Source organism: Paroedura picta, chromosome 1 (assembly GCF_049243985.1).
Source record: "Paroedura picta isolate Pp20150507F chromosome 1, Ppicta_v3.0, whole genome shotgun sequence".
Taxonomy (NCBI): domain Eukaryota; kingdom Metazoa; phylum Chordata; class Lepidosauria; order Squamata; family Gekkonidae; genus Paroedura; species Paroedura picta.
Window position 1 is genome coordinate 86,317,450 of NC_135369.1, and position 24,112 is coordinate 86,341,561.

General features: G+C 43.2%; 2 protein-coding genes across 2 annotated transcripts; one reads left to right on the forward strand and one right to left on the reverse strand.

Annotated features, from left to right (window-relative positions):
- Positions 1 to 434: 434 nt before the first annotated feature.
- On the reverse strand, positions 435 to 12,791 carry SPRTN (SprT-like N-terminal domain). Its single transcript, XM_077346399.1, has 5 exons — positions 12,290 to 12,791; positions 9,749 to 9,848; positions 9,074 to 9,202; positions 7,575 to 7,830; positions 435 to 7,050 (listed from the first exon to the last, which is right to left on the reverse strand). The coding sequence occupies exons 1-5, from the start codon at positions 12,556 to 12,558 to the stop codon at positions 6,314 to 6,316; spliced, it is 1,491 nt and encodes a 496-aa protein (XP_077202514.1). The 5' UTR covers positions 12,559 to 12,791; the 3' UTR covers positions 435 to 6,313.
- Positions 12,792 to 12,890: 99 nt separating this feature from the next.
- EXOC8 (exocyst complex component 8) lies at positions 12,891 to 23,524 on the forward strand. The gene is made up of 2 exons (XM_077346388.1): positions 12,891 to 14,507; positions 20,768 to 23,524. Exons 1-2 carry the CDS (start codon positions 12,966 to 12,968, stop codon positions 21,374 to 21,376), a joined length of 2,151 nt encoding a protein of 716 aa, XP_077202503.1. The 5' UTR covers positions 12,891 to 12,965; the 3' UTR covers positions 21,377 to 23,524.
- The last annotated feature ends 588 nt before the right edge of the window (positions 23,525 to 24,112 follow it).

A 24,112-nucleotide genomic window follows, 5' to 3' on the forward strand; every position in this document is an offset into this window, starting at 1 on the left:
ATCTGTCTGATAATCATGTGTGTCACAATTAAATTTACGGTTTTTATACTCTTTCAAGCTGTCCATGAATTTTTTCAAACCATTTCCTAAATTCTCAACTTTTTTAGTATATATATATATATATCTAGTTTTGAAATCCTCATTGTCACTAAACAAAGTTGGAAATTTTTGTATTCTTAAACTGTGTGGTATTCTATTACAATTAAGATATTCATTCAAATATGCTGCATGAAGAGGAGTCTTAATTTTTTTCTTATATAAATATTGATATTGGTTCCAGTCACCTACTGGAACCCCATTACCAATGTCCAAGGGTGGTAAACTAATCTGTATTCTATTTCGGTCTTTCTCCGAAATGGTAAGTCCTTCCAACCACGATGCCATGAAGTCAATTGGTACAAGTAGAAACGACCCGTCAGCCGAAGATGAATAAACAGAAAGAAATTTCCAAGCAGGCGATGGCAAAAAGCTTTATTCATAAATTTTGGATTAAGGCCAGCAGCTTGAACAAGAGTGGGCATTACCTGCTGTAAGCTACAAAAAAGCATCTATAGAATCCAGAAGGTAAGATGACAGCTTATGCTCATCAGAACCATTGATACTGACAGCTGCAGAGGAGGTCAACTATCCTATCAGTTCTGCTGATTAGAATAGAGGCAGGTTAGGAAGTTACAGCTAATGCCAAAGCACAACAAAAATGAAATGTAAAAAACATTGTGACACAAGAGAGAGATTCCTCAGTATTGAGAAACATTTGTCATTTAATCTGTAACAAAAGAGTCTGCGTATATGCAGGTTCAGGAGGAATATTCACTGCACAGTACATGGAGGTCTTTCCTATAGTATGGAAATACTATAGGGAAGGTTGTGGATTTCCAACATAGAAATGTCCTGTTCAAGACTCATTCACTGTAGACAAAGCCACTTTTGAAAGAAGAATCCATTGAATGGGGTAATATAAACAGTCGCATGATACATTTTACTGTGTGAAATGAGATACTAGATGTTGCCAGATATCCCCTTTATGCTACAACTAGGAAAATAGCCCATTGCATTTAGGAATGCAACGGGCACTAGCGGAGGGCCCTGACTGAGGAGCGGGCTTCAGCCCTACCTGGAGTTGTGGCTGGCGGCTGGGGCTAGGCGTGCAGAGGCGGGTGGGCTAGCGTACTACACTGGAGGCGTACAGCATGCTAGCGGTTGGGGTGAGGGCAAGGCAGCTGGGCATTGGGGTGAGGGCAAGGCAGCTGTACGGCCAGTGAGCCTGTAGCCCTGGTGGAGGGTGGGCCAACATCTTTGGAGGCAGCAGGGCCACTGTGGGTGCTGGCAGGTGCAGAGTGCCAGCGGCCAAGGCAGGGCAGCAGAGGAGCGGTGTCCTCTGTGGCCAGGCAGCGTCTAGCCGCGAGGCTGGCTGTGCGGCTAGCGGCCAGTTTCTGGAGGCAGCCCGAAGGAAGGGACTAAAGCAGGAAGTGTGCCTACCCAGACTGGATAGGGTACAGCTCACAAAAGCACACTCTGCCAGTAACCTGGGAGTGATCTTTGATGCCTCCTTGACAATGGAAGCTCAAGTTACAGAGGTAGCTCAGCAGGTGTTCATCTTTGCCAGGCTAGGCTACTAATGTCCTACCTGGCCCTGGAATATCTAGCCACTGTGATCCATGCAAGTCATCTCCAGACTTGGAGCTCTTCTACTGGGCCTATGGTTGACGCCGGCTGAATAATAAATAACATTATATCCAAATCTCGGGCCTCCCTCCCATGCTTTCTGTCCTCTTTATCGCTTCGATTCCTCCAACTTGCTATCTAACTGGCTACAAGTTATTATTGCTTACTGATTACTGATGCATTAAAAATAATTGTGGTTTTAAACTATTTTAAACTATTTTAGTATTTTAATTTTGATTGTTAATTATATTATTTTATTGAGTTATATATAGTGGAAATCCCCAAATAATAAACAAACAAATGCAGCAATTTCTTCTGGATCTAGGCAGTTGATGCCACAATCAAGCTGCAGGTGACCTGTGGGGCTGCCCTGCATCAAAGGTTAAGAATGACGCTAGAGGGCGTCACCCCAAGGGTCAGACATGACCCAGTGCTTGCACCGAGGATACCTTTACCTTATAGCACCATCTAGTGTAAATTTTAGGAAAACAGAAGCATTAAAATACTGTTTAACCCACAGTTGTAAAGCCTATTATAAAATAATTCACACATATGAATATATATATATATTGTCAGTAACATCTTCAATTTACTTTTGCAAGAGCCCATGTACCCAGCCAGTGTGGTGTAGCGGTTAAGAATGGTAGCTAGCCAGGTTTGAATTCCTGTCCCATCACATGCAGCCGGCTGGGTGACCTTGGGCTAGTCACAACCCTGGAAGTGCTGTTCTGACCAAGCAGTCCTGTCAGCTCTCTTTTCCTCACCCTCACAGGGTGTTTGTTGTGGGGAGAGGAAGGGAAGGCGATTTTAAGTTACTTTTGAGACTCCTTTAAGCAGTGAAAAGTAGGGTATAAAAACCAACTCTTCCTCCTCTTCTACTTTAGAGTTTACTATTGTTGCAACCAAAAGGACACAATACATATTGAAGTAAATTTCTTCACAGCCAGACTGCTGTTAAAACAGTCTTTAAAATCTGGAAACTATGTTGTCTGTTTACTAAATAACAAAAGAGGGAATAAAATAACCCAACCTGTATATACAAACTAGGAACCTTAGAGGCTGAGCAGAAGAATATGCTAAATGTTAACATATGAGTATTATCATTCATGTGTAGTAATGCGTAAAATAATAAGGTGGTAAAAATATAAAGGAAGAGGCTTCCATTCTACAAGACCAATGATAATGCCCTCAGGTTGAGGGCTATAATAAGGGTGGGATTTTGGAAAATAAACCTTTTAACAGGGGGCTCAAAGACAGAGATATTTGGACACATTTTATAAGTGTGGGAGCCTCTTCCTTTGTATTGTTTTTTACCATCCTATAGTTCCTATTACTACATTACATGAGTGTATGTAAATATCAGACCACTGAGGAAGATCCCAAGAGGGGTTGAAACACATTTGGTTTTTTGTATCAGGTCACTTATCAATGGGTCAATATGCTTAGGATTTGTGCAATAGTGAGACTAATGTTGATGTTTTTAAATTTTAAAAAATTTACAAATGATAATCTTTGTATTTTAATATTTAGTGTATTCCTCTGCTGCTCAGACTCTAAGATTCCTAGTTTGTTTACTAAATGCCTGGCAAATGTAGCAGTCTACGTCAGGCTTTCTCAGTCAGGGTTTTGTGAAACCCTAGAGCTCACGACAGCCCTGGATGGGTTTTACAAAATGGGAGTTAATTTTTAATATATATTTTAATTTAAAAAAATATTGTGTGCTATGACCTGCTTCCTCCTCCCCAAATGGCCAATGATGGCCTGGGGGAGATGGGAAGAGGAAGGCCCCTAGCTATACAAAAGCTCATCGCATGTAGTAGCGAGTCCTAGGGTGGTGCATGGCAGCTCCATGCCTGTGTGTGTGCGCACCAAGTTACGCACCGGTGCCCACGCCTCCCCCCCACGGCGCTGGCTGTGTTGGCTTGGAACAGCCAATTCAGACACTGCCATGGACAACCCTAGTAGTGACTGGAGTCCAGAGAGGTATGTACTCTCATTGTAACTTAACTGCCAGGGTGAGGGGTGGGAATGACAGTCACACAGGCATATTCCAGCCCTGTTTTTGGAGTTGATGTAGGAGCAATGAAACAGCATAGGCCTGCCCTGGCCCTGTTTCTGGCATTGGGATGGGAGCAATGGATTGGCATAGGTCTGCCCTGGCGCTGTTTCTGCAGACTCCCACTGTAGGGTCTCTTTGGTGAAGACCATACTGGTAGCCAGCCCAGTGTTGTTCACAAATCGTCTGAAAATATTTCTGTGCTGTGGGAATAGCTTCCTGTGCTGTGGGAATAGCTTGCTGATGTCACATCCTATGGGAGCATCTGGGTGATGGCACTTCTGGTGACATGTGACTTTCAAGGGCATGGCAGGAAGGTGTGACCTGCTGACATCACTTCCAGGGTTTCTCAAGGACTGAAGAATGTTTCAGGGATTTCTCAACAGTAAAAAGGTTGAGAAAGATTGGTCTACTTAATTATCTTACTCAACTGAGATCACCTTAGGCCTTGCTTCCTTGCCTCTATATTGCTACTGTCCCTGCAGCACACCACTGTACCCTAGCCACCAAGCTCAACTTCTTGAGTACTTATGCAACCAGCACAGAACATACACAGGTTAGTAAATGGAAAAAATATACATCCAAGACCTATTGTTACAGTAGATTCCTGCAAAACTAGTTAGATAGGAAGCTTATGTATACATGTATAGGATAGGATGTATACATTTGTACAACCCAATTCCTCCAAATTTTAGCAGGAAATTTAACTTTATTTTTAAATAAGCTGCAGAAGTGAGATCAAATTAAACAAATGGTGAATTAATTTCATGGTATTAAATGTAAAAAATGCAGAAGAATTCTATTGATAAGAATAATTGATATACTGAAGTTCTTACTTTGAACTCTGGTTTAAGATATGAAACATTTTAGAACAAAGTGGACTCAGTTTAAATGAATACTAGAGTTAGTATAAAAACAGCGGGCTAAGAAATTAATTAATCCACAACTGAATGGTGTAATTTTACATACAAGTATGCAATGACACGAACTTCATATACATTAAAATTTGTTATACAAATAAACATTCTAAAGTAGACCAATACGCTTTGTACTGCTACTAAGAATTGCTGACACGCTATAATAAAAATCATTGCTGAAATTTCTAGGTACCATGGTGACCAAAACACCTGGGATTTGTCAAGCCCTGAGATAAGGTACAAGATTGTGGGGAAAACACTGATCGGATGTGTGTTTTCTGTTAAAGGCATTGCCTTCCCAGGTGATCAGATCTCTACTGATAAAACTTCCCTGACTTGGAAGAACTTTGGGTATGATGTCCTTAAAATGTGATGCAGACCCATCTAGGCAGAAGCACTAATTACTTCTCCCTCTCCCTATGTAGACTGAGAAAAGACAAAGAAGGACAGGAGGCACGTCGGTTTTCTTTCAACGTCCATCCAGCAGTAGGTTTTTTTCATTCTGCTAGCTTGATTTGGTTGGTTGATGGCTGCAGGAACTGTTTTTCTCCTCTGCCTGGAGTCATTTGCCCATTCTGGGAGTTCCAGATAGTGAGTTAATTTCCCCAAGTATGCCTGACTGCTGCCACTGAGCGTGACTTGAAATGGTCCTGATTAAGATAGAATACAACACTGCAGTCTCACAAAATGCTAACAGATCTACATCCACAGGAGAACTTTAAACATGTTGCCTCCTCATATTCCTTCCACAAACAAATCCAATGAAAGGTGTTGAAGCAAACAGGGGATTTAGTTAATTTTGCTCTGAAATTTTACTTTATTTAGAATAGGCAAATATAAAGCAAACTATTTCAAATATTGCTTCTGAAAAATATACCTCTAAATGCATTCCTTATCAAATGCTCAATTTTCAAATATCCGGTTCCATCTCAGAGGAAATAAACTGTGTACTTTATACAAAGAAAGAACAGGTATGGAGAACAGTCAGCTATAGCAAATTCCATATTGACCACAGTGAACCTGATCTCTCAGAACTTTTACTTTTCTACTTTATTTAACTCCCAGACAGTTTGGATGTAATTTTAAAAGTCCTGAAAGGATTACTGCAGTGATTCTCTATGGGATTCAAACATTTTCACAAATATACAATCTACAGGAGTCTCAAAGTCAACCAGAGGATACAAACCATTATGTTAACAATGGTTCTCAAAATTATTCCAAATAATAAATGTATCAGTAGCATACACAATTGTAAAGTGGCACAGGCAGTATAATAACTTAACAGTTTACTCCCAGATTTTAAAATGTTAGGGAAACCTGTAATGAGTACACTTTTAATTTGATTACAGGATTGCTTTGAGGAGTTTACAGCCTAATCCACATGCAAGTGAATCTGGAAGTATCTGATTATTATTGAAATAAAAATCTATTTCAATGCTATTATCCTATGCCTTTGATAAATACCCACTGTGACTGTAAAATATATTCAGGGTCCATTGCATTAACCCAATGGCCCAGAAAATAACTACTTCTTCAAACTAAACAAGGATCTCACAGCATACAAAATGACAAAGCAGCAAATGAATTTCCTTCCCCACAACAAAAAGGAAAGATAGTAAAACACACATGAAGCACTCAACTAGGCAAACCGTAAGCAACACACTCTCAAGGGATTTCAGAGACAAGAGTCTAAGTGTTCATTAATTTTAGCTTCCAAAACCTGAGAATGACAGACAGGGCAACTAACTTTTCTTGTCTGATCACTTGCAGAAGCAGCAGCATCTTCACAGGATGTAACAGATTCATCCTTGTTCTTCACAGACAGGCTAGTCTGGCCTGAACGTGGTTTCCTTATGAAGTAATTTTCAAAAGTACTTTTATCTTCCATTTTTGCCTGTTTCTGTGGCACTCCATAGGCATGTACACTACAGTTTCCTTGAGATGTGGTCTGATATCCTGGAGTTGATACAGTTGGTTCAGGAAGGGTTCTTTTTTGTGTCTCCTTAAGAGGCGGATAAATGTACTTTGCATTAGTTGAGAATAAGCTTGCTCTTCCTACATTAAAAGAGTTTTTCCTGATGGGCGAGCCATTAATATTAATATATGCTTTTTGGTTAGCAACTGATACTTTGGGAAGCATGACACTGGAAACACGACTATTTTTGTCACTGCAAGAAAATGTGTGACAAGTGTTTATACCAGAAACACTCGGTTCAAACTCTATTTCTTTGTTAGGATTTGGTCCTTTCAAGCCAGGTGATGAATGTTGCTGTGAACTGAGCAGCTCCTTGTTCTTGCTGCTGTGTGGACCTGTGGTTCTCTCTAATGATGATCCTTCACTTCTTACTCCAAGGACAAATCCTTTTCCACTAAAGGGAATTATGCTTTGTTTACCACCTCCACGAGTGCTTCCTGTAAACACATCAGAAGTAAGTACTATTCAGCTATCCTACTATAACACCACAGATAAATCCATTTATGCTGACCAGTCTTCAATATAAGGTACTATCCAGAAAATGATACAGGAATTTTTAAAAACAACAACAGGTATCAGATGGACAAATGCTACTCATGAGGGACCTTCAGAAACAGCATGTGTGAAAATTGTACATGGGATCCAAGTCCACAAGTACAAGAAACATAAGTATTCTGCCAATAGTAACCATATACACATTTTTTGCATGATAGTAGTTAGGTACTACATGACAGCAACCAGGTACTACTTCAGTACAGAAATATTAGTTGTGCAACCAAATCAATTACATCCAAGATGTTATCCAGCCTTTCCATGAAACATGATTACATATATTTCAATTCTTTTTTAGTTACCAAAATCAATTGTCAACCCTGAAAAGAGTCATAAAGATTTATTTCCCACTTCATGCAGAATTATGTACTATAACAAAACCTAAGATGTATGTAATTAAAACAGGTACCTTTGTCATCAGCTGGAAGTTTTCTTTGGTTTTTCTCTGCGCTTTTCTTGGAGTAGTTCTCTGGTTCTTTGATTTTAGTGAATGTCCCCCCACAGGTCTGCTGGTGTTCAGACCACCAGAAGTCATTTGCTGATGGTGCCCTATTCATTGCTCGTTTCACATATCCAAAATACGGTTTTCTACTTTGACAGGGCCCATTACATCGCCACCAATGCTGACGATAAGAATCCACCTCATCGTGAAACTCATGATAGATCTAAGAGTAAAGGAAAGGAGGAGGGAACTTAATACAGGACACTCTCCTTCATTCTGTATTAATTAAAGGCAAGCCCATGCTGATCCATAGCCTCCAATGTATTCAAATGCACAGTACATATGGCTGCCATTCCTGCAAAGGCATTGCTGTTCAAAGGTAACTGTTCCACATGGGCTGCCCACCCCAGAAATAAATATGCATTAAGATTTTTTAATTATTTTCTCTTCAAGCATTTTTGTTTTTTGGAGTGTCTGCTTGTGTCAAAACTCTGAGATGTATTAGTCTAAAATTCACCAATTTTGTTCTGCACTTCCTTGATTTACATTAATAAAAATCCGCCTTCAAACCAGAATCAAAATCTCACCCTAAGCCAAGAATTCAAATTCTGATTTAGAGGCAAGTTGTGTTTATGGGTAATTTCTGTTTACCTGGTTTGCATAGACTAGAAAGTAGAAGAATTAGCATGGGTGAGAGAAAGGAGTGTCTGAGCACAATGTATTCTCGATCTTGACATCTCAACTGACCCAGCCTATAGGCATCAAGCTCCTCTGTGTTGACCTAAAAGCTTTGGATTTCAGCCATTATGTGCAGAACAGACCCAATGGAAATCTAGTAAGTAGCTTAGTAGATATGGTTACAGTCACTACTTTTACAACCTAATGGTTACTGTAGTTAAATAACTTCCCCCCTCCCCCCAAACTTACTTTTTTCAGTATATATATATATATATATATTTTAAGAATAACTCATTTATTTGAATACCTTTTACATCCTGAAGCTATGCCCTCTGACAATAGGAAGCAAAGAGAGATGCCAAAGGGTCCAATCTAAAGGACAATTACAAGGTAATTAATGAATTCTATGTCTACTGGCCTAACGCTGATGAGGCCTAATTTTCTTTTAAGTGGTACACTTCTATCTGGGTTGTACCACTTAGGACTGCAGATGGGATCTCATATGATTAGTGATCCTCCATCCTCCATACAAAACATTTCCTAATTATTAAAGAACGAGGAGCCTAGTTTTGTATACAGGAATGTTCAATTCTCTGAATCCCCCACCTGAAGCTGAAGTGATACCGCGAGCTATCTCATGACTTAGAATTTAATGTATTTATTTACATTTATACCCTGCCTTTCTCCCCAATAGGAACCCAAAGTGGATTAACATCATTCTCATCTCCCATTTTATCCTCCCAACAACCCTGTGCCTGAAGTACCAGAAATCTGAAAGCCACACTTACCGTAATATTGGCACCAGTTAAGTGATTGATCCGATGCATGTGTTTGCAGAACTCTGGGCCATGGGAATCATGATCTTTGTTGTTGTGAGTGACAAACAACAAGGCATGAATCATTTCATGCAAGAGGGTCTGAAATTGAAATAATTACTGGATTAATTTTCTCCCCTTCAACAAGTGACTTCTGAATCTGCTGAACTCATGAATATATGTAGGCAATTAAAAAAAATCAGCATCTTTGCATTTATTGTCTATTCTGTACCCGCAAATGTCATTCTGTCATTGATTCTGGCTCCTCCCTGCCCTCAAGTTCATCACCCCAAGTTCTCTGCAGAGTATTTCTCACTCTTCTCAAACCTGGAATGAACTCTTAAGAGATTTCATTAAACTGTGGTACCATTGAAAGATTAGAACTCAATACTGGTAGTGAAGGCACAGCTGGTTACCCTGAGCATTTTCTATGGATGTTAGATATACAGCAAACTGCTCATATAAAGTGGCTGGACATTATAATTATATTCAAATGCACTTTTTAAGTGATAGCTTTCACTCTGAAACATACACTCAAAAATACTCTTTTATGGTTTATTAGATTTTACTGTGGGCAGAGAAAAACATGTTAAAAGTAACATTTACTTGTTTTGCTCTGTGTTTATCTACAGTCTCATCTTACGATACCTCTACAAGATCTTTCCTTGGCCGTAACTTTAAGAGTGGCTCACTGAGTCGGATGGAGCACATTCCACCTCGCCCTTCATAGCAGCAAAGTCCAGCACACCTACAAGATGTAACACAAAGGAAACTTGTTTACCATCACAGCTTATGAGACCAAGAAAATTACTAGCTATTTCCCCTGTTGGCTGGATTAGGAGGCAAGCAATTAAGAACCTGCTGCTGCCACTTGGCGTAGAATACTCAGTTTATGGTCAGTGACAACACACTTTCATAGTCTCTTGGACAGCATCATACCAGCTATTAATATTCTGTATTATATATTACAAACAGCTACAATGGTATAACTGCACCTTTTGTAATACGCAGGTGGACAATGTGACACAATGTGACGAAGCCATGAGGCACCATATCAAGCTTGTAAACAAATATCAGGAACCCATGATGCCATATGAGATAGAAGAGCCAGTTAGAGAGCTGATGCAAACTGAGCTTAGAGTGCTATGTTTCTCATCTAGAACTCAGTTGAAAGATCGCCAGTCCATTCTCTCATACAGTCCAAGCAACCTACGTAATAGCTATGCAATTACATTCACAGAGTGAGCTATGGCACAGTATCTTTTCAGAAGAGTTTGCATATTTGGAAGTTTTGGGCAACACTTACTGAGCAGTAACTTGTATCAAGTTTTTAAAATATTTTCAAAAATACATGTATAATATCTAAGCAATTGTATATTCTCCTGTTTTGTTTCCCCTCCACGTTTGAGCTTTTCCCAAATTTTGTGGATATATTTACAGAACTAATCAGAAGCAGCAGGCGTATTGTACCAGCTTTCTGCATAAAACAATGACTATGGCTGTAGCAGCCATGGTATGACTACAGCAGTTACAGCCTGTAGTTTTACTTACATACAATATACTGAAAATCTTCTAAGACCTTCTGCACACATAAACACAAGTGCTACAGTTCAGGAGGGTACATACAACACAGTGCCATGATAAAATAGGCTGCATCAATGCATGCTGGAGGCATAAGTAAATATTTCTGTGCCCCAGGAATCATGATTTCTTTCACAGATGGGCACTAAGTTGTCTAAGCATCTACCATAAAAAAAACCCCATAAGATGTTTGGTTCTGAGTCACTTCCAAGTCAACTGTAAAATAAATATTTTTCTATGGCAACTACAAACTACTTGGAAATATAGGACATCTTTAGAAATTCCTCTCCACCATACTTAAAATTGTAACATTTTCATCCCTCATTTCAGTCTAAGCCTGGCTTCTAAAGTGACCCAACAGTAATCAGAACTACAAGCTACAATGCAAATCAGATTCAGAGAGACGCAAACCTTTACCACACAAAGCACTTTGAAATTTGGGCCAGAGCAGGTTGCTCTGCCTCTTCTCACTCCCACACAGGGGAGCATTTGGCCCACTGCACACATCCACCCAAGATTTGTGCTCCTGCACGGCAGCCAGAACAGCAAGGGTACACTGTGCTGTGGGGCAGCATGGGCCTTTTTAAAAAGAACATAGTATTGTGCAACAATGTAATACAGCATTCTTAAAAATTAAAAAATGCCCCAGGTGGCTCTGCTGTGCTGCACAGTGGAGTTGTCTAGGGCATTTTTTGTCACTTTTGGGATGCTGTACTCGCAACCATGGGAAGAGGGGGGAGGAGCCAGGCCAGGATGGCCCGACTCTTCCCTGCCAGACAACCCAGGCCCAACATAGGACCTGTTGATGCCCAGGGGCAAAAAAGAGAACGCAAATGTATCCACATTTCCTTGCCGCTGGGCAACTGAGGGCCTGAATCAGGCCAGGCCTGGGACTGCCCACAATCTGCACCAACATTATGCGGAAGTGGGAATCAGCCCCACAATTGGACAAGCAGTGAATCAGGCTGAATTCTGGGTGCAGAAAAGTTCTTTGACTCAGTGGGTGGGAGAGAGCCTTGGTTACACTCAATCTTTAATGGCAGCTGGAAGTTGGCAGGGAGAAGAAACTCCAGCTGGAGGCAGCCCAACTTTGGTTGCCACCCCATGGGTTCTAGCCCCGTCTATCCAGACCCAAGAGCCAGCACAGCATGAGATCTGAGTTTGGATTCCCCACTCTGCCATGGGGAACTGCTTGGGTCAGTCACAAACTCTCAGCCTGCCCTACTTCACAGGCTTGTTTTGTGAGAATAAAAATGAAGGTGAGGAGAATGATGGAAGCGGCCTGTTTCGGGCTTTGGCTTTTTGCGGGCAGAGGAAAGAGAAGGCGATTGTAAGCCGCCTTGAGACTCCTTCGGGTAGAGAAAAGCGGCATATAAGAACCAACTCTTCTTCTTGGGGTCCCCACTGGAGGGAGAAAGGCGAGGTGTAAATAATTATAAAGCGAATCATAAACTGAAAACGGTTTCCTCGGGCGAGGGGCGGCCTCAGTCGCGGCCAGTGACCGCGCAGCACAGGAGGGAGGAGGAGGAGGAGGAGGAGGAAGGGGCCACAGGGGAGCCCCGCGGAGCAGCAGGATGGGCGGGGGCTCAGCAGCGCGCTTTACCGTACAGCGTCATGCGTGGGCTCCACTTCACTTCCACGGCGGCCAGGCGCCCCCAGAAAAGGCTCTCGTTGAATTGCATGAAGAGAGCCCGCACGTCCGGACTGGGGTCCAGCAGCTCCCAGGCTTTGTCCACCACCGAGAGCGGCCGCGGTGCAGAAGGGCTGGCGGGGGCTCCGGCTCCGGCTCCTGCCGCCGCCGCCGCCGGGACCCGATTGGCGTCCTCCGCCTCCCACTCCGCCTGCAGCCGCAGCGCCAGCAAGAAGTCTCCGTCCATCGCTCTCCAAAAAGGATCCGTAACCGCGTAGAGTAGCGACCACAACGTCTAGCGCACGCGCTCCTCTGCAGGCTGCAAGCGCGCATGGGCGCTACGCATTGGGAGAACTTTCTTCTCCCGCCCATCCGTGTTTAGCGTACGAGTACGTCCCTAAACTATGGATTCTACGTGCCTCCCGCGAAAGCGTGGGAATATGACGTCACGAGTGCTGAAAGAAAACAGCGTTACGCACTTTGCGGTAGCGTCCCGCTGCTTCGCTCGCGTATACGTCCCGCTTTGACCAATCAGATTCCTGCACTTTCGGAACGGGTCCGGCGCAGGCGCGTTCTTGGCGCAGCCGCAGTAGAGGCGCGTCTGCTTGGCCCCGTCCCTTGTGCGTCTGGGTCCCTTCTTGTTCCGGCTCGAAGATGGCGCTGTCTCTGGGCGAGGTGGGCGCGGTTGGCGGGAGCCGGCTGAGGAGGCAGCTGGAGTCGGGGAGCTACGTGGCCGACGAGTACGTGAAGATCCTTTCCCAGCAGTCGGACGGCGACCGGGACCTGCAGGAGCACCGGCAGCGCATCCACGCGCTGAACGAGGAGACGGCGCAGAGCCTCAAGCGCAACGTCTACCAGAACTACCGGCAGTTCATCGAGACGGCGCGCGAGATCAGCTACCTGGAGAGCGAGATGTACCAGCTGAGCCACATCCTCACCGAGCAGAAGGGCATCATGGAAGCCGTCACCCAGGCCCTGCTGCAGCAGGCCAGCAGCGCCGACCGCGACGACCACGCTCTGGGGGGCGCCCGGCGAGGGGCCGCCGACCCCCACGCCAACCCTTTCCTGCCCCTCTCGGCCAAAGACGCCGCGGCTAACGAGGAGGGCCGGCAGCGAACGCTCACGACCCTCCTGGAGAAGGTGGAGGGCTGCCGGGATCTGCTCCCTGAGAGCCCCGGCAAGTACCTGGTCTACAATGGAGACCTTGTGGAGTATGATGCGGATCATATGGTTCAGATTCAGAGGGTGCACGCCTTCCTGATGAACGACTGCCTTCTGGTGGCTGCCTGGCTGCCCAACCGACGTGGCACTTACCGTTATGATGCCCTGTACCCACTTGATGGTCTGGCTGTGGTCAACGTTAAGGACAACCCACCCATGAAAGACATGTTCAAATTGCTGATGTTCCCCGAAAGCCGCATCTTCCAAGCTGAGAATGCCAAGATCAAGAAAGAGTGGCTGGAAGTGCTAGAGGAGACCAAGAGGAATCGGGTCCTCAGTGAGAAGCAGAGGCTGGAACAGGAGGCCCCTGGCCTGGCTCCTCCCCCAACTCCCCCAGAGACCACCAATCCTTTTGAAGAGGATGAGGAAGAGGAGTCAACTCCAGAAGAAGAAATAGTGGATCTGTCTCTAGAATGGATTCAGGAGTTGCCTGAAGACCTAGATGTCTGCATTGCTCAGAGAGACTTTGAAGGAGCAGTTGATTTGTTGGATAAGCTGAATGAGTATCTGGAAGATAAGCCGGTGACACAGCTAGTCAGGGAGTTAAGAGCCAAGGTGGATGAAAGAATCCGGCAGCTCACTGATGTGCTTGTGTTTGAGCTGTCTCCAGATAGGTCTCTACGAGGTGGACCCAGAGCTACCCGGCGAGCTGTTTCTCAGCTCATCCGCTTGGGTCAATCAACCAAGGCGTGTGAACTTTTCTTGAGGAACAGAGAAGCTGCTGTACATACAGCCATCCGACAGTTACGCATTGAAGGTGCCACTCTGCTGTACATTCATAAGCTCTGTCATGTATTTTTTACTAGCCTATTGGAGACTGCAAGAGAGTTTGAGACAGACTTTGCTGGCAACAGTGGGTGCTATTCTGCTTTTGTTGTTTGGGCCCGATCTGCTATGAGGATGTTTGTGGATGCCTTCAGTAAGCAGGTGTTTGACAGTAAGGAAAGCTTATCAACTGCTGCTGAGTGTGTAAAGGTAAGAAGAAACTAGAAGTTCAAAGGGGAAAAAAGAAAAAGATTACATTTGTATGCCAAACTCAGTCACAGACATGCCAGGCTCTTGCTAGACCATTGTTAAAACTTCTTTATCCTTCCTTTGAATATAATCAGGCATGAAAATGAAACCAGTTAACTATTAAGTTTAATTTTATTTTCTGAGAGGATATTCTACATAGAAATAAATAGTATGGGAGTCAAAGCTTTTCTCCACCTCCACATACCCCAACACTCCATGGAGGAAGAAAATTGTCAGCTCAGTGCCTATTGAAAGAAGCTTGATCCATCAAGGTCAGTACTGTCTACTCAGACTGACAGTGGTTTTCAGGGTCTCAGACAGAGCAGTTTCACATTATCTACTGCCTGGTTCACTGACTGGAGATGCTGGGAATTGAACCAGGATCTTCTACATTGCAAAGCAGAGCATATTTCACTGAGCCATGTCACCTACTCAAGGGGGGTGGGGGTGGGGGAGAGAAAGTCGTTTTTGTTGCCTAGAATCAGAGCTCCAGGATCTGACTAGGTGAAGGTCACTTCTCCCAAACAGAAAAGCAGCACTCCCAGAAAGATGATCCAGCACTTGTCCAGGGCAGCATAACTATTAGAAGAAACTTTTTTTGCACACTAGTCTTTCGGGGGCGGGGGGGGGGGGGTCACAGTATGATTCTTTTGGCAGTCACCTACTTTGATTTTTTGCTGCCGTTCAGGCCCATACAATCATATCGGTACTGCCTAGAAGCAAGGAAAGGAAGTGGTAGGAGTGTAGTCCTGTGTAGAAATGTGGATGGGGAGTGGTTGCTGAATTGTTGCTCTTTCTTGTCTGTGTCAGCAGGATATTTATTTATTTAGATTTCTGTTCTCCCCTTCCCTACGGCTCTGGGCGGCTTACATTAAACCTTGTGGAATGCTTACATGCTTACATGTTATAACAATGCAATAAATAACAATCATAACATAAGGTGGCATAACATAATCATAATATAGCATGATGGCCCGAACAGTATTATTAACAGACAAATGACAATCTCTGGGCATGGCAGGTTGGTCAGTCATGGAAGTGCATCTGAGGGAGGGGGGGGCAACCAGCAGATCACTTGGTCTTACGCAAATGTCTGGTGGAGGAGCTCCCTTTTGCAGGCCCTGTGGAATTGTGGAAATTCGGGCAGGACCCTGATCTCTTCAGGGAGCTTGTTCCACCAGGTGGGGGCCAGGACCGAGAAGGCTCTGACCCTTGTTGAGGTCCGACATGCTTCTTTGGGGCCAGGGATCTGCAGCCAGTTGGAGCTGGCGGGGTATAAGGTTTTTTGGGGGGTATAGGCAGGGAGGCGGTCTCTCAGATACACTGGGCCCAGACCGCATATGGCCTTGAAGTTGATTACCAAAACCTTAAACTTAATCTTAACACAGCCCGCGGCGCCGCGGACTAAATAAAAGGGTAAGGAAGGCGGGATGTGTCCGTGATGAGGAAGGGTGCCGATTGGCCCCTTCCTCCGGACAGACTCTTGGAGGGACCAATCGGCAGGTGCGAAGCCCTCCGATTCCCGCCAGAGCAATTGTGAGCCGCGCTGCGCGCGGCTCACAGTTGCTCCTTTGCCGAAGCGCCTCTCACCGCGTCAGGCCGCCGACCAAGGGAGCTCCCGGCAGCCGTGCTCCGCGCGACTGCTGGGGGCTCCCATGCCTACCGCCGCGTCGCGGCTGCGTCTCCTCTTCATTCCCCGCCCATTGGATTAGTCGCCTTCGGGGATCCGCTGACCCACCCGCACACAGAAGAGCTCCGTGGAACGCAAGGTAGGCCGTGCCGCCGGGACACGCCCCGCAGCCCAAGCCACGCCTCCCCAGCCCCACTAGCGCCCGCTGCATTAAGCCTGCAGCAGGCTTATTTACTAATCCTTAATATATGGCAACAGCTGCAACAGGATTTGATAAAATCGACACTTCTGGAAGGAGAGGGCACTCCTATTGACATTGCACAATGCAGTGGAATCTAGGCAGTGGTAGGGTTTTGTGTATGTTTCAATTATTTTTTGTGCCTGCCCGCATGACAGCAATGATGGAAATAATGGCTGAGTTGAACCCTTTTATTCCTTTCCTAGTATTAATTATCAGGTTTTCTAGTCATAAAGAGTGTGGCCCTTGTTCATTTTAAGTAAGTTGTGCACTTATTTTTAATGAGGCTGTGTAACTTTGAACTCTATTTGGCTTGGAGCCTGTCCTTTAATGCTAGGAGGAAAGAGTGGGAATTCTTACAGAAATATATGCACTATCTTTCTATCCTCTGACAGATCCAGATATATTCTGGTACTGGTAACATATCTACTAACTTTAGAGTCAAAGAGCCTTAGAAGAGCTTTTATGCTTGTCATTCTCAAAGGCTCTTACCAAATATCCCCCTCTCTGAGAGATTCTGACCGTGTGGAACTAGACAGCTTGAAACTGCAGAACATGTTTTATTGTGCCTTTCTTTTTACAAAGTATCCATTTTAAATTGATAACTCCTGCGTAAAAAAGGTTTCCTGGCCATTCTGATTCCATGGTGGTAAAAATGCTACTGAAGGATGTGAACCCTGAGTTGTCATCTGTTACAGCAAAGTTTTGTGCTGCCACCTGTAAAATTTGTTGCCTCATGGCTGGGTGACTATTCTGTGAAATATTGGTATTGTCCTGTTTTATTCTCGTTTTATGAATAAGGGATTGTTTCCCCCTCCTATTTTTATTCTATTTGTTTCTATATTTGTGTTTTATTATTGCTCTGGTCTAAGACTGCTTAAATAAATAGTTCAGAAATATATGCAGCACCCATTTAGCTGTGTGCTTTACACAGATTTTTGAAAAAGTGGGCTGCCTTTTCGAAACGAAAAGGATAGGTGATAACTAATAGTTTTATTTTACAAAATCCCAATGACATTTTGCTGTGTAGGCTTTGTCGGGGGAATTTATAAACACACAATTTCATATTTAATGCACATAATAGAAATATGCCATAGTTAAATTATAAATATATTATATTATACAATATACAACAATCATAATTGATTACCAAAATAGATACATATTTGTCAATATACTGTATGATACGAATAAAATATGCATTGAACATAAAACATGAAAATATAGAATTACAAAACTATAGAATATATATGAAGTAAAGTACTGACCAGAACATACACCTGGTGCTGGAACTTGTTGTTATGTGCGAAGTCGTGTCCGACCCATCGTGACCCCATGGACAATGATCCTCCAGGCCTTCCTGTCCTCTACCATTCCCTGGAGTCCATTTAAGTTTGCACCTACTGCTTCAGCGACTCCATCCAGCCACGTCATTCTCTGTCGTCCCCTTCTTCTTTTGCCCTCAATCGCTCCCAGCATTAGGCTCTTCTCCAGGGAGTCCTTCCTTCTCATGAGGTGGCCAAAGTATTTGAGTTTCATCTTCAGGATCTGGCCTTCTAAAGAGCAGTCAGGGCTGATCTCTAGGACTGAGGAGTGCAATGGTGCGGTAGTTTGAACATTCTTTGGCATTGCCCTTCTTTGGGATTGGAATGTAAACTGACCTTTTCCAATCCTGTGGCCATTGTTGAGTTTTCCAAATTTGCTGGCATATTGAGTGTAGCACTTTTACTGCATTGTCCTTTAAGATTTTGAATAGTTCAACTGGAATGCTGTCACCACCACTAGCTTTATTGTTGCTCAGACTTCCTAAGGCCCATTTGACTTCACATTCCAGGATGTCTGGCTCCAGGTCAGTAACTACCCCATTGTGGTTATCAGGGATGTTAAGCTCGCTCTTGTATAGTTCTTCTGTATAATTTTGCCACCTTTGTTTAATCTCTTCTGCTTCTGTGAGGTCTCTACCATTTTGGTCCCTTATCATACCCATCTTTGCATGAAACGTTCTCTTCATATCTCCAATTTTCTTAAAAAGATCTCTGGTCCTCCCCATTCTATTGTTTTCTTCTATTTGTTTGCACTGTTCATTTAAGAAGGCATTCTTAACTCTTCTAGCTTTTCTCTGGAATTCTGCATTCAATTGGGTGTATCTTTCTCTTTCTCCCTTGCCTTTCACTTCCCTTCTCTTCTTAGCTATTTGTAAAGCTTCCTCAGACAGCCATTTTGATTTCTTGCATTTCTTTTTCTTTGGGATGGTTTTAGTTGCTACTTCTTGTACAATGTCGCGAACCTCCGTCCATAGTTCTTCAGGCACTCTGTCTATCAGATCTAATTCCTTAAATCTATTTGTCACCTCTACTGTGTATTCGTTGGGGATATGACTTAGTTCATACCTGAGTGGCCTAGTGGTTTTCCCTACTTTCTTCAATTTAAGCCTAAATTTTGCAACAAGAAGCTCATGATCTGAACCACAATCAGCTCCTGGTCTTGTTTTTATTGACTGGATAGAACTTCCATCTTTGGCTGCAGAGCACATAGTCAATCTGATTTCTGTGTTGACCGTCTGGTGATGTCCATGTGTAGAGTCGTCTCTTGGGTTGTTGGAAAAGAGTGTTTGCTATGACCATTGTATTCTCTTGACAAAATTCTACCAGCCTGTGCCCTGTTTCATTTTGTACTCCAAGGCCAAACTTGCCTGTTATCCCGGTTATCTTTTGGCTTCCTACTTTAGCATTCCAATCCCCCATGATGATAAGCACATCATTTTTTGGCGTTGCTTCTAGAAGGTGTTGTAGGGCTTCATAGAACTGATCAACTTCATCCTCTTCAGCAGCAGTGGTTGGGGCATAGACCTGGATCACTGTGATGTTGAATGGTTTGCCTTGGATTCGAACTGAGATCATTCTGTCATTTTGGGGATTGTATCCCAAGACTGCTTTTCCTACTCTCTTATTGATTATGAAGGCTACTCCATTTCTTCTGCGAGATTCTTGTCCACAGTAGTATACCTGATGGTCATCTGAATTAAATTCACCCATTCCTGTCCATTTTAGTTCACTGATTCCTAAAATGTCGATGTTCAGTCTTGTCATTTCTTGTTTAACCACGTCCAGCTTGCCTTGATTCATGGATCTGACGTTCCAGGTTCCTATGGAATAAAAATCTTTACAGCGTCGGACTGTCTTTTCGCCACCAGTTACTTCCACAACTGAGCGTCCTTTCGGCTTTGGCCCAGTCGCTTCATTCATTCTGGCGCTACTCGTACTAGCCGTCTGCTCATCCCCAGTAGCATATTGGACACCTTCCGACCTGAGGGGCTCATCTTCCGGCGTCATAACGTTTTGCCTTTTGGAACTGTCCATAGAGTTTTCATGGCAAAGATACTGGAGTGGTTTGCCATTTCCTTCTCCAGTGGATCACCTTTTGTCAGAGCTCTCAGCTATGACCTGTCCGTCTTGGGTGGCCCTGCACGGTATAGCTCATAGCTTCACTGAACTACGCAAGCCCCCTTGCCACAACAAGGCAGCGATCCTTGAAGGGGGGTGCTGGAACTATCTACAGTAAATAAATTATTGTTCAGTGGGGAATGATGCAGCATTATTTCTACATGCAACAATTGGCTGAGCAAGATCAGAATTTTCAGATTAGAGTTTAACCCACAAGAGGCTGAAGTCTGTAACCTTAAGATCCACTCCAATTTTTTTTAAATGGGATTATCATTATGATTACTAGATTTATATAAACCCCAGAATTTGAAATCAGCAGGTCCATGTTGTTTTTCCATAAAATGCTGTACCAAAGGTACCAGAACTATTCTGTAAAATATGCTGCTCTTGTGTTCTTTTATGTGTTTTTAATTTTCTAGAGGTTTTTCCTGCATATATCTTATTGCAAGAACATCTTATGGTATATACAGTAATTTCTGAATTGCATGTTGTAAGGTTATTCAGAACAACATTTGGAGTTTCCACATTTAAAACAGCCTTTAGGCAAACCTGTGGCAAATTGCAAGGTTATTGTACAATATCTTTGTTGGATGACTTCTAGGCTTTTAAAATAATAAATCCAAGGAAGTGTGTGCCATGCCTTCACTTAAGCAGTGAAGGATACCGGAAAAAAGGAAATCGCCGATACAGCTAAGTATTTCCCAGATTATCTGCACAGCTACTCACTATATAAATAAAATACAAATTGACAACTTTTTTAAAAAGGAACATATTATTTAAGGTATTGTTCTTTCTGTAATTCCTAGGGAGATGTTAATTATTCGTCTTTTTAGGGTGTTGCAATGCATGGCACCTTTTGGGCAACCTACTAAAGACGTCATGTAATTAATACTATAATTTGTTGTTGTAGGTGGCAAAGGAGCACTGCAAACAGCTCAGTGAAATTGGTCTGGATCTGACCTTCATCATTCATGCCTTGTTAGTGAAGGATATCAGAGGTGCTTTGCAGAGCTACAAGGATATCATCATTGAGGCCACAAAGCACCGTAACTCTGAGGAGATGTGGCGAAGAATGAACCTGATGACCCCAGAAGCTTTAGGGAAGCTCAGAGAGGAAATGAGGAGCTGTGGTGTGACCAATTTTGACCAGTACACCGGTGATGACTGCTGGGTGAATCTTAGCTACACTGTGGTGGCCTTCACCAAACAAACCATGGCCTTCTTGGAGGAAGCACTCAAACTATACTTCCCAGAGCTGCACATGGTTCTGCTGGAAAGTCTAGTGGAGATCATCCTTGTAGCTGTCCAGCACGTTGATTATAGTTTACGGTGTGAACAGGACCCTGAGAAGAAAGCATTCATCAGGCAGAATGCATCTTTCCTTTATGAAACAGTCCTTCCTGTAGTGGAGAAGAGGTTTGAAGAAGGAGTTGGAAAGCCAGCTAAACAACTGCAAGATCTGAGGAATGCTTCAAGACTGATGCGTATTAATCCTGAAAGTACTACCTCTGTGGTCTGAAGTTTAATGCCTTAAATTTTATCTTCAAAAGATCACGTATATAATACATGCTTATATACGTGTATGTGTATAATCTTTTTTCCCTCCTTCAAATTTCTGACCACATCACAATCCCTTTAAATAATTATGCCTTCCAAATAAATTAGAAGGCAAAGAAAAAGGGAGGGGATAATAAAACCAGGAATGCAGTTGGGTAAACAACAGTATCCCATTTCCTCTGATGGCCTTCTTGTGAAATTTCAATTAAGGAGGTCACCTAGTGACATAATGTATTATGACATGATTAAATGTAATGAGTATTATAAAGCATAACCTCTAACAAGTATTAGCTGGTTTGCCAAGAGTACAAATGATGGGGTGTGCACAACAGTTCTATTATTGGATTTCTGAACAAGAAGCAGTTTCTCAGAAAGCAAAAATAATGTGCATAACTCTGGGGGAAGGTTGTAAGGAATGGAATTCACTGTTCCAGTGATTTTACAGATCCTTGGCTAAGACTAATATTGCTAATGGACTGCATGTATGTTTTCTGTCTGATTGGAAGCAGAGGAATGTGATGACTGCAAATAACACACAGGCTATCAAAGGAGCAGTGTGCACAAGGAAATCGTGAGGATGTGGGGATTTTTGCATCATGTTCTCTGCAACCAAATATCTAATGAGACTTAAGTTTAAAGACATGCATGCTAGGTAGGTTGTGGGGAAACTACTGTGCCAAAAGCTTCAGAGTGAATTGTGGCTATGCATATCATTTCCTGGCATGTATACAAATCTTTGGACAGAAACCAGTGGCATGATTTGAAGGGCAGGTATATAACCTTCCCAAATTTTCTGTCTTCATTATTATCAGTAGGAATTATGACTTGGGAACACAGATGAAACTGAGTTTTACATATTGCTGGATCCCCCTGTTACATAGAACCCAGGAGCAGATTTCATGATGTGGAAAGTGTGTCAGTAGTTGAAAAGCAGTCTTGCATAAGTACCAAGGAGTTTTTGAGTGACAACAAATGGGAATTGGGATTTGGGGCTGAGAGGCATGCCTAGGATGAAGGAGCAGACCCCTGTTAAGGATTGTAACCAAGGGCTAGTCCCATCTAGCTCTGCATATAGTGCAATTGTCTATGATGTGGGTTCCTCTTTTTTTCTTTTCTTTTTTACTAAGATAATTGGGGCATTCCAAGACTAATCAGTGATTCCAAAGAACATTCTCAGTTTGTCCTAAGGCTCTTTTTTATAGACAGTAGGCTTCAGTAAGTATACAACAAATTGCATGGGTATACTAAGAGTATTTGCCTTATTTCACCATTATGGTCTTTAGATACAGTGGAAATCTGTTGCCTGTGTTTTTTTGACTACTGACTTTGGCATTAAAGTAAACTTAATCTTGAGATCATTCATGACACTCACATGGAAGAAAGGCAGGAGAATCTCTCCACACTCAAAATATTTGGTCTGGACAGCAGTGTGATAAAGTGTTGTCTGCTAAATCAAAGCATGTGAATGGGTAGTTTTGCCTCTGAGTGAAGGGTGGGGTGGGGGCTGGGTAGCCATCATGTTTGCATCAATAACTGAATTTGCTCATTGTTCCCTTCCAAAGGGCCTGCTGATGTGCAAAATGTTTTAGAGTATCGGGGTCATCATAATATGCACTTGTAGTCTATAGATTTTTATAACAAAGGAGGTTAGAACACCTGATAACAGATAGATGTTTTACAGTTTGCATTCAATGCACATCTCTTCTATATGCTGAATAAAATTGCTTCCTCAGAACACTTATCCTGCCATCTCAGCATACCTAAGAAATGAATTCAATTAAAAGGCAAAATCCTCATCTCTTAGATTTCTGCAGGCAGATCTCCCAAAAGTATTTTGTAGAGCACTTATGGATGTCTAAGCAAGACTATTTCTTCTTGGTGTTTCTGTTTCTACTAATGTGTCTAAGAATACTAATGTATCTAAAGATATGGAGGCCAAACTCGCTCTGAATCAGACCAATTATATAAGTTTAAATTTGTGAAATGTCTTTGTATGGATTAAAATAACTGTGGATTAAAATAAGTGCACCCTGGAAATTTCAGAATTTGCTTTAAAGAAAACATTTATGCATGTATGAATAAGCCACTGTAAATAAAAATCAGGTGAAAATGTTGTGATATTATTTTGAACTAGAAATTAAGCCCGCTGTACAAAAAATACAGTGGGCACTAGTGGGGTAGATGGATGGATAGAATGAAGAAAGAAAGGTAGGAAGACAGAGAGCAAGCGAGAGGGAGAGAAACAGGCAGAGAGAGAAAGAGGCAGAAAGGAGAGAGAGAAATTGAGGAAGGAAGGAAGGAAGGAAGGAAGGAAGGAAGGAAGGAAGGAAGGAAGGAAGGAAGGAAGGAAGGAAGGAAGGAAGGAAGGAAGGAAGGAGAAATTGAATTCTGGGAGGAAGGAAGGAAGGCAGACATGCAGGCAGGTGCCATGAAAGGGATGGGGCAGGGGTGGAAGGAAGGGGGGGAAGGGTCCTCTGGGCGTTTGGGGGGGCGAGTTATGAAGGTGGCGGGGGGAAGAGTTGGGGGTTGAGAAGGGTTGGTGTCTGGGTATTTGGGGGTGGGGCGGAGGCGGCAGAGAGCGGGGTTGAGTGGCAAGGGGGGAAGAGTTGGGGCTTGAGATAGGTGTGTGGCTGGGTGTTTGGGGGTGGGGAAGCGGCGGTGGCGGAGCACGTGGTTGAGTGGCAAGGGGGGCAGAGTT

Excerpts from the sequence above, each read along its gene's own strand:
- SPRTN (XM_077346399.1), bottom strand. The coding sequence starts at position 12,558 with ATGGACGGAGACTTCTTGCTGGCGCTGCGGCTGCAGGCGGAGTGGGAG. Across the intron at positions 9,849-12,289 it reads TGGAGCCCACGCATGACGCT|GTGTGCTGGACTTTGCTGCT; the intron begins GTACGGTAAAGC and ends TACATCTTGTAG. Across the intron at positions 7,831-9,073 it reads TAACTGGTGCCAATATTACG|ATCTATCATGAGTTTCACGA; the intron begins GTAAGTGTGGCT and ends CTTTACTCTTAG.
- EXOC8 (XM_077346388.1), top strand. The coding sequence starts at position 12,966 with ATGGCGCTGTCTCTGGGCGAGGTGGGCGCGGTTGGCGGGAGCCGGCTG. Across the intron at positions 14,508-20,767 it reads CTGCTGCTGAGTGTGTAAAG|GTGGCAAAGGAGCACTGCAA; the intron begins GTAAGAAGAAAC and ends TTGTTGTTGTAG.